The following is an 11,939-nucleotide window of genomic DNA, read 5'->3' as shown; positions in this document are numbered from 1 at the left end:
GCCATAAAGAAGAATGAGATTATGGCATTTGCCAGTAAGTGCAAGGGACTGGAGAAGAAACATCATGCTATGTGAAATAAGCCAGATTCAGAAAATCAAGGGTCAAATGTTTTCTTGCATATGTGGAAGCTATAACAAAGTAAGAGGAAAAAAAGGTGTGTGTGTGTGTGTGTGTCAAATATCATAAAGATACATGGAAGATCAGTGGAGTAGAAGAAGATCAAGAGGGAGAGAGGAAGGATGGGAAAGGGGAGGAAATGCTGAATGAATTTAGCAAAATCACATTTATGTACATAAATAAATATACTGCAGCAGGCTGGGGATGTACCTCAGTGGTATAGCAAGGGTGGAGCCCTGGGTTGGGACCACAAAAATAAATAAATAAATAAATAAATAAATAAATAAATAAATAAATAAATAAAAAGAAGGAAGAAGAAGGTACCTTTGAGAAGGTAAAAATAAATAAATAAACCTTTATGTATATAGAGAAAGCACCTATAAAAACAAATTAATTAATCAGCAAAAGGAAGATCAACAGATCAGTGGTAGGCGAATTGGGGGAGAGAAGAGGGATGGGTAAAGGGGATACTGAATGGAGTAAACTCAAGTCCATGCATGTATGATTTTGTCAAAATGAACCCAACTACCATGTGTAACTATAATACTATAATAACAAAGAAAAATAAAAGAGTTGACTTAGAAAACATTAACATTTAACCAAAAGGGGCAAGAAAATGAAATGCTGAATATTAGCAACGAAAATGAAGATGAGTCAGGAATGACACTATAGATACTTTAAAATATGATATGGGAGTCAACGAGAAATAAAATTAATTTACTGGAAATCAATTAACACAAACCTTTACAGTAACATATTTGCTACGTGGAATCTATAAAATAGAAACCGCGGCAGAGGAGATGTAAGGATCTCTTTCCATGGGGGGCCACGCAGTTATTAATTCACAGAGCCAAATAACAGTGTGTTATCCAGTGACTTCCACTATTACTATATTTACTTATTAAAGGCTTATATTAATGACTTTCTTTCAAACTACGATAGCTACACGCGCACGCGCGCATTTTTTATGTGTCTGCCTTTAATTGGTGGGTAAATGGAAAGAGGAAAGAGCGCAATCGCATTCTCATAGGTTTGACCCTCTCTAGTCTTCGTAGAAAGCAGACAAGGTATCCGCTTCCCAGCACCTCCAGCACCGCGGAAACGAAACTGCACCAGGCTCCTCCCCGCGGACTGGGAGAGAGCCAATCAGGGCACAGCCCGGGCTGATCTCGTGCTGGATGTCATGGCGGCCTGCAGTCGCTGCTGCTCTTGCCTCCGGCTCCGGCCGCTGGGCGATAGTCCCCTCCGCATGCCCAGGCGGAATCCGGCGCTCACATATTTGCAGATGCGAGCACTATGGGGTAGCGTGGGGTCCCGAGCTGTGGCTGTGGACCTAGGCAACAGGTAAGGGACGGCGTGGGCTCCCTTCTTGTCCCAAGGTATCCTTTCCGGCCAGACCAGGTACATTAATCTTCCCGGTTACAAATCCGTCCGACGTCTCTTTAACCTCTCTTTACCCCAAATCTAATTCCATATTTCCTTTTCCGAGTATGGAGTCTGTCTTCTCGGACTTTCCTCCTTCCCGCTCTGCCTTGTGACTTTGCTTATTGAATCTTTTCCTTCCTCTGTTCGGGATTCTTTTCTCCAGAGCCTGTCTTTCCATCTGACATCTATTCTGTTAATTTTCAAAGTCCCTTGGGCGCTGAAGTGGGAGGCATTCCACCTTGAGATAACGAGTTGACTATGTGTGCAACTCGTCATCCAGCCCAACTGATTGCCTAAAAGTGTGGCCAGCATGACCCTGGAAGGAAATGGAAAGTCAGGTTATTGAACGCCAATTATATGATGCACGCGATATTTTTGAACCTATAGTAAAGGTGCTATCACCCTCATTTTATAGTTAAGATAACAAAAAAGGCTAGGTAACTTTCTCAAGAGTAAACCAAGCTAGATGGATTGTGAAATAGTGTGTCTTATTAAGTCCGTAATTTTCCCAGGGGTCCGTCCATTTGCTAGAATTCACATTGTTATGGGGAGACGCCTCAGAAAACACTCTAAATCCGAATTTCAAATCAAAAGAGAGCTTTATTTACCTGGCCAGGGACTGTTACCCACCACAGAGACTCAAGCTCTGTGGGAGGACAGCATCTTCCTGGTCCATCCAAAGAGAATATGAGCACAAAAACCACAACTCAGTGACTTGCTTATTGTCATGTAAGCTAGCCAGTCATAGAAATTAAAACATTGGTAAGTGGGACCTTTGGGCTCTAGGCAGGACTGTAATTTTCCAGTCAGCAAGCAAGAAGCTAAAATAGCATTAGCTTTGCAGTTCATCTGACCACTGTCCTGGGTTCAAGCAGGTACTAGACAGTGGCATCTTGAAATTGGGCAGGAGTCAGTGGGCGAGAATCTACAAGGGCATTCACACTCAGAATGTAGTTCACCACAACCACTGCTGCATCCTGAGTAGGATACAATTTGTGGGGTACAAAGTGCAGAAAGACAGTTTTTTAAATAAGAAAACAGATTTTATTTCAGTTTCTCAGAAACAGCTCTTATAACAGTGTTTTATAGAAGACAGCAAAATGGAGTCTTAGGCCTGTCTATGACAGTTCTTGCTTTAAAATTGTCTTATCTCACTTATCAAAATCTTATATCTATAATCTATATTTTTACTAATCTATAACCTATAATTTACACTCTTATTGATTGTATTTATCAGTTCACACCACAAGAACATGAAAAATCACTTTTGATGTGATCGTTTTTCGAACAAACGAAACTGCTAATGCATACTTTTCTTATCTAAAAATTTTTATTGCACTTTAAAAATATTTTAACCCTAATTCATACCAAACAAACAAACAACAACAACAAAAAACTGGCTTAGAATCCAGAGCCATTTCCCGAATATAATGAATAAACAACAAACTAATTACTTCACAACATGGGACAAATGATCAGACAGGATTTGATCAAAAGTATGCAGACTTTTCAGCAAATATATTAGGCTTTGTGGGCATATTGTCACCCTCTCAATTCCTCTTTGTGTGTATGTGTCTTTACAAAACTTCTAAACATTATAGAAAAATTTTCAGTTGAAGAACTCTACAGAAACAGGCCATAGGCAGTAGTTTCCTTACCTCTAAACTATATTATCTCTAAGACTCTTTCTACCCTTGGTTAATTCTGATTTTGGGGGGAAGAGGAACTAGGGAAAGGATATCTCTTCCATTCTTTAAGGACTGCACATTCTTGCCCAAAAATAAACCCTACAACATTTCATTCAACAGACACTTACTGTGATCTACTAAAAGCAGTGACATCCATAATTCCCATAAGTAATCTACTTTAATTCATTTATTAATCAATCTGGATCTCTTTTGAAGTTATTTTTTAAAATATCTTTATATATTTATTTATTTATTTTTAATGTGGTGCTGAGGATTGAACCCAACGCCTCGCACATGCTAGGCGAGCACTCTACTGCTGAGCCACATCCCCAGCCCCCTTGAAGCTAGTTTTTTGTAAATGTGTGCCATGTGTTGAAAAATATAGCTCAGTGAGTTTGATACCTGCTAGATAAATCAGTTCATTTTTGTCTTAACTTTGTCATTTGCAACATTTATTGAGTAGCCACCATTATATTCCAGATACATTATATTTAATATTTTTTAACACCATGGGAGACTATATACTACTGTGGTAGGTGTTTCCAGATAGTATGTTTAATGCTCATAGTGCCTTTGAGGCAAGTGTTTAATTTTCATTTCACAAGCTTTTATTGCACAACTGCTGTGTACAAGGAACTGGAGATATAAGGTCTGATGAAAAAATTAAATAAACACACATTCACTGGAAAATCATTGTGGGGAAAGATAAGAATAGGGCACTAAGGGAGTACAAAGCATTACTTTTCCTACCCCAAAGCTTGCAATTGTTGTGAATTTTGAAGGATAAGGAGGAATTATCAGTAATTCAAATAGTAAGGAGAATAGCAACAGAAAAATTGGAAGGTACTATCATAGAAAGGTGAAATGGCATTTTAGTAACTATAGATAATTCACTATGGATGTAGCAAACAGTAAAAATCTGAATCTAAAAATTTTTACAGAGTCCAAAGCCAAATCTTAAAGTACCTCCACCCCTCATTTTTCAGTGGAGGCAAGTATTTTTACTGAATATTTCTTGGTGGAATTTTTAGGAAGGTGGTTACATTCTTTTTTTTTTTATTTATTTTTTTAATGTTGGTTGTTCAAAACATTACATAGTTCTTGATATATCATATTTCACATTTTGATTCAAGGTGGTTACATTCTATATCATCCTGCAATATTTCTAAAAATGTTCTTTAAGTACCTCTTTTTCCCTGTAGTTCTACTTCCTGTGTGGCTCCTCTCTTCTCTCCAATTCCTTCTTTAGCTGCCTCTTCCTACTCTTCTCCCCACCAATAAGATCTCCCTGTTCATCTTATCATCCTTTTTTTTATTATTTATTTTTTCAGAAGTGTGTTTTGTTTAGGTATTCGCTTACGTGGTTCAACATTTAAATAGCATGACAGTCTTCCATACATTTCCATAGCCAGGCAGTTCCAACCCCCAGAGGCTGTCCCTATATTATCAGTCTTCTATATATTTGGAAATATTTTATGCATATAATATTGAAGAGTCAATTGGCTGAGAGTTTGCTTTAGTTAGCTTTTTTTGCTGCTGTGACCGAAAGACCTGACAGGAATAATTTTAGAGGAGGAAAAGTTTATTTTGGTGCTCACTGTTTTCAAAGGTTTCAGTCCCTAGAATGTGGCTTCATTCCTTGGGGCTCGAGGAATTTAACCCAACGCCTCACACATGAGGTAGAACATCATGGCAAAAGAGTGTGGCAAAAATAGTGGCTCAGGTATCACTTTAGGAAGTAGAGAGCTCTGTTCAACAAGGACAAAATATGTACCCCAAAGATATGCCCCCAGAGACCTATCTCCCCTAGCCACACCATGAATTACTTATAATTACCAACAAGTTAATCAGGGGATTAATGCACTATTTATGTTAACCTTCTTATAACCCAGTCATTTCATCTCTAAACCTTTTTGTATTGTCTCATATGAGCTTTGGGGGAACACCTCATATCTAAACTATCACAGGCAAAATGAACCGTGGAACAAAAGTGATAACAGGCTTTTACCAAAAACAGCTACAAGTACCTAGACCAGAAAAAAACTATAAGTCAGTTTAATCCCAGCTGAAGTTGTGAGATAAAATGATAAGCAACCACCTGTTTTCTTTGCCTAATATAGATTGTACAGCCAGAGGAAATGGTGCACCCCTGTAATCCCAACAATTTGGGAGGCTGAGGCAGGAGGATCCCAAGCTAGAGACCAGCCTCAGCAACTCAGTGACAACCTGTCTCAAAATAAAAAATAAAAAAAAAATTAAAGGGCTGGGGATGTAACTTGGTAGTAAATCGCCCCTGGATTCAATCCCCAGTACCAAAAGGATGATGATAATAAGAAGAAGAATGCTATGAACATTCATGTACAGATTTTTGTACGGATGTATTTTCATTTCTCTTAAGTATATACAAAGGAGTAGAATTACTGGGCCACTAGGAACTCTTTATTTAATACTTTAAGGAACTGCTAGTTTATCTCATGAAGCTAGAACACCATTTTGTATTCCCACCAGCAGAATGAGAATTTCAGTTTCTCCACAGTCATACCAACATATATTACCAGTTTTTTTGAGTATAGCCATCCTACTAGGTGTAAAGTGGTATCTCATTGTGATTTTGCTTTGCATTTCCCTGGTGGATAATGATATTAAGCTTTTTCTCATGTATTGATTGGCCTTTTGTATATCTCTGGACAGATGTCCCTTCAAATACGTTGCCAATTTTTAAAATTGAATTATCTTTATATATATATATATATATATATATATATATATATATATATACACACACACACACACACATACACACACACATATACATGTATTGTTTATAGAGAATGGTGATATGAGGAAGGCTATTTTATATTTTTTATGTTTTTTAATTTTGAGACTGGGTCTTGCTAAATTGCTTATGGCCTTGCTAAGTTGCTGAGGCTAGACTTGAATTTGCCATCTTCCTGTCTCAGCCTCTGGAGTCTCTGGGATCACAGGCATGTGCAACCACCCCTAGCAAAACTGAGTTGTCTTTTTGTTCATTTGTAAGAATTTTTAACATTCTAGATGTAAGTCTCTTATCAGATATGTGAATTGCAAATGTATTCTCCTCTTCTGTGGACTTTGTTACATTCTCTATAATATCCATTGACTCATGCCAAGTTCTTAATTTTGATGAAGTCCACTTTTTTTGTCAGTTATGCTTTTTGATATCATATCTTTTAAAAAAAACTGTCTAGCTCAAATTTATAAAGATTTACTGCTGTGGTTATTTTCAGAATTTTGTAGTTTTAGGATCTAGGATCAATTTTTTAGTTCTAGGATCCATCTTGAGTTAGTTTTTATCTTTGTGTGACGAAGGAGTCCAAATTATTTTGCATGTGTATGCATATGAATATCCAGTTATGCTAGCACCATTGCTTGAAAAGACTATTTTTCCACCATTAAATTATCTTGACACTCTTTCAAACATGAAAGGCTTGATAGGTAATATTTAGTAGTTTATATTTTGCCCTGAAAGCACTGGGGGAAATTTTATAAGATTTTTTTTTAATTGTTTACTTTTTTAGTGGTAGATGGACATCTTTATTTATTTATTTGTATGTGGTGCTGAGGAACGAACCCTGCACCTCACACCAGCAAGGCAAACGCTCCACCACTAAGCCAAAGCCCCAGCCCCCTATAAGATTTTTAATAGGGAAATGATGTAGTTTGTGTACTAAAAGATTACTGTAGTCAACAAGGCAAGGAATGCAAAGAGATTGAACTGAGATGGTAAGTGGGAATTAATATTTAGAAAGCCACTTAGTTTCTGTGCCCCTAAAATACTTTATCTCTCATTCAGGTTTGTCCTGTACCTTCTTTTTATTGTCTATAAGCAGCTCTTAAATTCCCCTTGTACATGAATCTCATTCTTTTTATTTTTTTTGCTGAGGGGAGAGAACTTGTGAGGCTTGATACCCTTTAGTTCTTCTATTAGAATCTTGGATTATTTTATATGATACTTAGTCATTGTGTTGAATTTTTATTTTTCACAGAAAAATAGAAATATCCTCTGGAAAACTGGCCAGATTTGCAGATGGCTCTGCTGTAGTACAGGTAAAAATCCAGGTTTTTAGAACTTCATCCTAAAAATATTGATGGAGACTGATACTGAATCTTTATAACATCATATAACTTAGAAATGTGATATTGGGAATTAATTCAGACACTAAGATCTTTCCCAGTGACAAAACCAGAGTCAGACCTGAATGTATTAAATGACCCTGAAAATCCTTTCCAAACTTGGGATTTTATTGTATTTTTGTTAATAGAATCTGTTAGACATTTCTAGAGAAAGTGATTTCATTATTCTCAATAGAATAGTGAAATTGAAATTTTTATTATATACAACCTAAATTTCCCCATTAGAAATAGAAAATATGATTTAAGTTATTTGGTGTGACTAAGCTATCAGTGATCCCTCTTTGTCCTTTTCAAAAATTTAGTGACTATTCTAATGCTGATTATGCTCATATAGAAGGGATCAGGCCAGGCCAGGTGTACACGCCTGTAATCCCAGCAACTCAGGAGCTGAGGCAGGAGGATCACAAGTTCAAAGCCAGCCTCAGCAACTTAGGCCCTGTCTCTATATAAAATATAAAAAAGGGAAGCCCCCTGAGTTCAGTCCCCAGTACAAAAAAAGCAGGGGGTGGGGGGAACCAAGAGTGGACTATTTGTGAATAATTATCACTTGGAATAAGACATCTCTTTGCTTGTTTTTGGAGTGAGTATTCAGTTGCTACTTAGATGTTAATATCTGATTTCGAAGGTATTTATCACTGTTTATGTTTTAAGTCAGGTGACACTGCAGTGATGGTCACAGCTGTCAGTAAAACAAAACCTTCACCTTCTCAGTTCATGCCTTTGGTGGTAAGTAATTTGCTAATTTATCTGAACTGTAGTTATAGCATAATGTAGAATTTGTAATATTTTTCCATTTTCTTATGAGTACAAAATATAAACTTTGTACAGGAAAAAATCGTCCTTAGTTGTTTAATACTGAATCATTAAGAGAGTTTGAATGGATTATTTTATAACCACTTTTCATGCTAGTAGTAAACATTCTTTAGAATGTCCAGTTATATGAGTTGATGAGATAAGTGAATGAAGTGCATGAGTGCTCTGACAACAAATAAATAATGAATTCATTGCCTTCATGGGTTTCCCTTCAGTATGAGTCTGCAAGTATATGGTAAGTGAAGAGAGCCTTAGGATGTTATGGCTTCTTTCTAATATGAACGGGAATGCAGTTATACTTAACAGTTGATAAAAAAAAAGTCAGTGTTTGACTTGACCAGAATAAGCCACTGTGGAAAGTAGTGAAGCTAGGTAGTCATATGACTGCTAAGTAGAAGACTTTTTTAATTAATTGGCTGAAATATTTCTTTCTTTGGGGGAGAGGTACTGGGGATTAAACCCAGGGACACTTTACACTGAACTGTATTCCCAGCCCTTTTTAACTTTTATTTTTATTTATTTATTTATTTTTGAGACAGGGTCTCACTAGGTTGCTTAGGGCCTCGCTAAGTTGCTGAGGCTAGCCTCAAACCTGTGATCCTCCTGCCTCCACCTCCTGAGTCACTGGGATTATAGGAATGCACCACCCTGCCCGACTCTGACTGATATATTTCTATAAACTCTCCTTTCCCTAAAATATACAAAACTTTAAAAGTAAATTAAACAACCTTTACTCATAGTGTAGAGTATGTTGTTAGCAAACTCAAGAAAATTAGTATTTATTTATTTAGATTTTGTGACATGTTTTTAATTAAAAAAAAGAATCATACAAACCTTATTTTTTCATTGCTGTTGCAGGTTGACTACAGACAGAAGGCTGCTGCAGCAGGTAGAATTCCCACAAACTATCTTAGAAGAGAGATTGGTTCTTCTGATAGAGAAATTCTTACAAGTCGAATAATAGGTAAGATATTAAGATAGAGGCATTAATGCTCTCAGATATGCCAATGTTTCTTTAATTTTCCTTCATTGAATGAATGCCACTAAAGAGTATCTACTATCTCTGTTCTCTCACTTGAATGTAGGCTTCATGAGAGAAAAAAAAAAATGTCTCTTTACCTACCAAATCTTCTTTAACTTGTACACTGCCTGGCACAGAACAGGTATTCAGCTAGGTGCAGCGGCACATACCTGTAATCCCAGCCATTCAGGAAGCTGAGGCAGCAGGAGTATCACAGGTTCAAAGCCAGCCTCAGCAACTTAGCAAGACTCTAAGCAATTTTATGGAGAACCTGATTCAAAAAAACGCAGGGATGGGGATGTGGCTGAGTAGTTAAGTGCTCATGGTTTCAATCCCTGATACCAAAAAACAAAAAAGGATAGGCATTCAATAAATATTTGTTGATTAAATTAATAAATATCTATTGAGCATATAAATTCCATAGCTCATGCCTCTAAGCTGTGTTGAATCTGTCCCTAGTATTTTTCATTTTTTTATGTTGAGCATAGTTATTCCTAAACATAATATGTATCAACTACTGATATATGTGCATAATCTTCTAAGTCTTTGACAGTCATATGTATAAATATAGTTTATAGCTCCCATACCCAGAAATTGGTAGTTGATGAACAGGCACAATCTACCAAGGGGCCGTTTTCTTTTGGTCTGCTCTTAGTCCTAATTGTCTTTCCTCTGCTTAGTGTTAGGTCATGGTCTGTATTAATTGAAGGATTGATATTTATCAACTTTCCTGTTAGCAAATCAATCCAAGGGGTTTGGTTTTGTTTTGACATATTGAACAACTTGCAATATTACTTCAAAAGTTTTGGACTCTAAAGCAACTCTGTCAGTACTATTTAATGTCTTTTTTCTTTCTTTTTGGAGATCGTTCAATTAGACCTCTCTTTCCCGCTGGCTACTTTTATGATACACAAGTAAGTTCTGTTTTATGTTATTTGTTTCCAGGTCAATCAAAACTTATTTAATCTCTGTAATTCTTCTTTGGCTAAATATTATAAAAAATTTTGGTAGTGCTCTTGCATTTTACTTTAAGTCATGTTAAAAAAAAAAAAAGAATACTTTTGAAAAGCTAATATTTACTTGGTATCAGTTGGAGCTGACACCTGAATTCTGAGGAGTCAGCTAACCAAGAATGTTGGAAAGCACTCAAGGCAGTGGAAATGGGAAGCTCAAAAGCCCTGAGGCAGAAAGAAATTATCTTTATTACTGGATTCTCTGAAATTCTACCTCATTAAATTTTAATATTTTCTGATTATTAGCTCATAATGATACATATACTTTAATTAAGAGTGCTTAATTAAGTAATCATTTTACTTACATGAACTAAATGTGTAATTCTACCTTTGCAAGGATGTCACAGCTTCAGGGAGATTCTTTTCTTTTTTTTTTCAGTGCTAGGAACTAAAAGGGAAATTACTTCCTTAAGAATATCACATAGACAAAAAAAAAAAAAGAATTTGACATAGGCATATCACTGTAGTATTAAGCAGTTCATTGGTTTGTTTCATCTTTACTTATAAACAGATAGTAGAAATATGTAGCTAAGATTTGTTAAATACTTGCAATTCGACAAGTATTGTGGTAAATACTTTACATACAGTATTTCTTCAATTCTCATAGAAACCCTTTGGGAAGATGCCATTATTTTTCTTTCTTAAAGTTGAGAAAACTTTCAAAGTTTAATTTAACTAATTTACCCAATGTCAAGGATTTAGTTAAATTATAACCAAAATTAACCATGCTTTTAACATGTAGTATTCCTATATTTTTAGGCTAAGATAGTCCTCTCAAATCAAATAACATTCGTTGTTAAATACTTCAAATTTTTTTCCCCTTCTACCAGGTCCTTTGTAATCTGTTAGCAGTAGATGGTATTAATGAACCTGATGTCCTAGCAATTAATGGTGGTAAGTATAAAAATAGAGATTAAAAGGATCATTGTTGATTTTTGAAAAATAATGAAATATTTTAATTTCAGCTCTTATTTTTTCCTTTTTTTTTTTCTTTTAAGCTTCTGTAGCCCTCTCATTATCAGATATTCCTTGGAATGGACCTGTTGGTAAGTTAGGCTATGAAAATAAAAACCTGTATTTATGTTGTTCTAATAATGGTAAGTATGTTTTAGCAAGGCCATAGATTTATTGACTCTGATTTATTAATTCTTATGGGGTTGAAAATCCAAGAGTCCTTGCAGGTCTTTGAGACATTCTGATCCTTGCCTGTTTTTAATAGCAATGTGTGAAGGCTCTCCATTTAGATTTAATGTTCCTAGATATATTCACTTTTTAGTTGCCTCTTTCTATAAAAGAACTTTTTCTTTATTTGCATTTGAAAATTATCAGAGCACACAGTCTTTCAGGAGAAAACAAACAAATGTTTGTAATGGATAGCTCTTATAAGTTGTAATCATACAATATAAAAATTATTCATCAAATAAATGATTATCAAGAATCCTAAATATAAGCTAGTGAGCTAAGTACTGAAGAAACAAAGACAGACTAGCAACACAAAGACAAAAGAAACTGTTTTTGCTGTTAGCTTAAGAGAGAGAGAGACATAATTATTTGCATTATTGTGTTAAAGATATAGCTGAGGTGCTTAGAAAATGATAGGGAAGGTCAGGTTTAGTTTTGTGGTTTTGATTTATCAAGGAGGGCTTCTTAAAGTAGCCAGTATGGAGGTTGAACCTCAGTAGGATCAG

At 35.7% G+C, this 11,939-nt stretch overlaps 1 protein-coding gene across 1 annotated transcript in view; it reads left to right on the top strand.

Moving 5' to 3' along the window:
- The first annotated feature begins 1,294 nt into the window (after positions 1–1,294).
- The window catches only part of Pnpt1 (polyribonucleotide nucleotidyltransferase 1), a 45,244-nt gene continuing 34,599 nt past the window's right edge, over positions 1,295–11,939 (top strand). Inside the window, exons 1-7 of the mRNA XM_026399891.2 lie at positions 1,295–1,462; positions 7,257–7,317; positions 8,056–8,130; positions 9,076–9,181; positions 10,103–10,152; positions 11,082–11,145; positions 11,250–11,297. Coding sequence (XP_026255676.1) covers positions 1,302–1,462; positions 7,257–7,317; positions 8,056–8,130; positions 9,076–9,181; positions 10,103–10,152; positions 11,082–11,145; positions 11,250–11,297 — 565 coding nt within the window. The 5' untranslated portion in view covers positions 1,295–1,301. The remainder of the gene's footprint in view (positions 1,463–7,256; positions 7,318–8,055; positions 8,131–9,075; positions 9,182–10,102; positions 10,153–11,081; positions 11,146–11,249; positions 11,298–11,939) is intronic.

Source organism: Urocitellus parryii, chromosome 12 (assembly GCF_045843805.1).
Source record: "Urocitellus parryii isolate mUroPar1 chromosome 12, mUroPar1.hap1, whole genome shotgun sequence".
Taxonomy (NCBI): domain Eukaryota; kingdom Metazoa; phylum Chordata; class Mammalia; order Rodentia; family Sciuridae; genus Urocitellus; species Urocitellus parryii.
The sequence above is the reverse complement of the archived record's forward strand: the minus strand, read 5'-3'. Positions and strand labels throughout refer to the sequence as shown.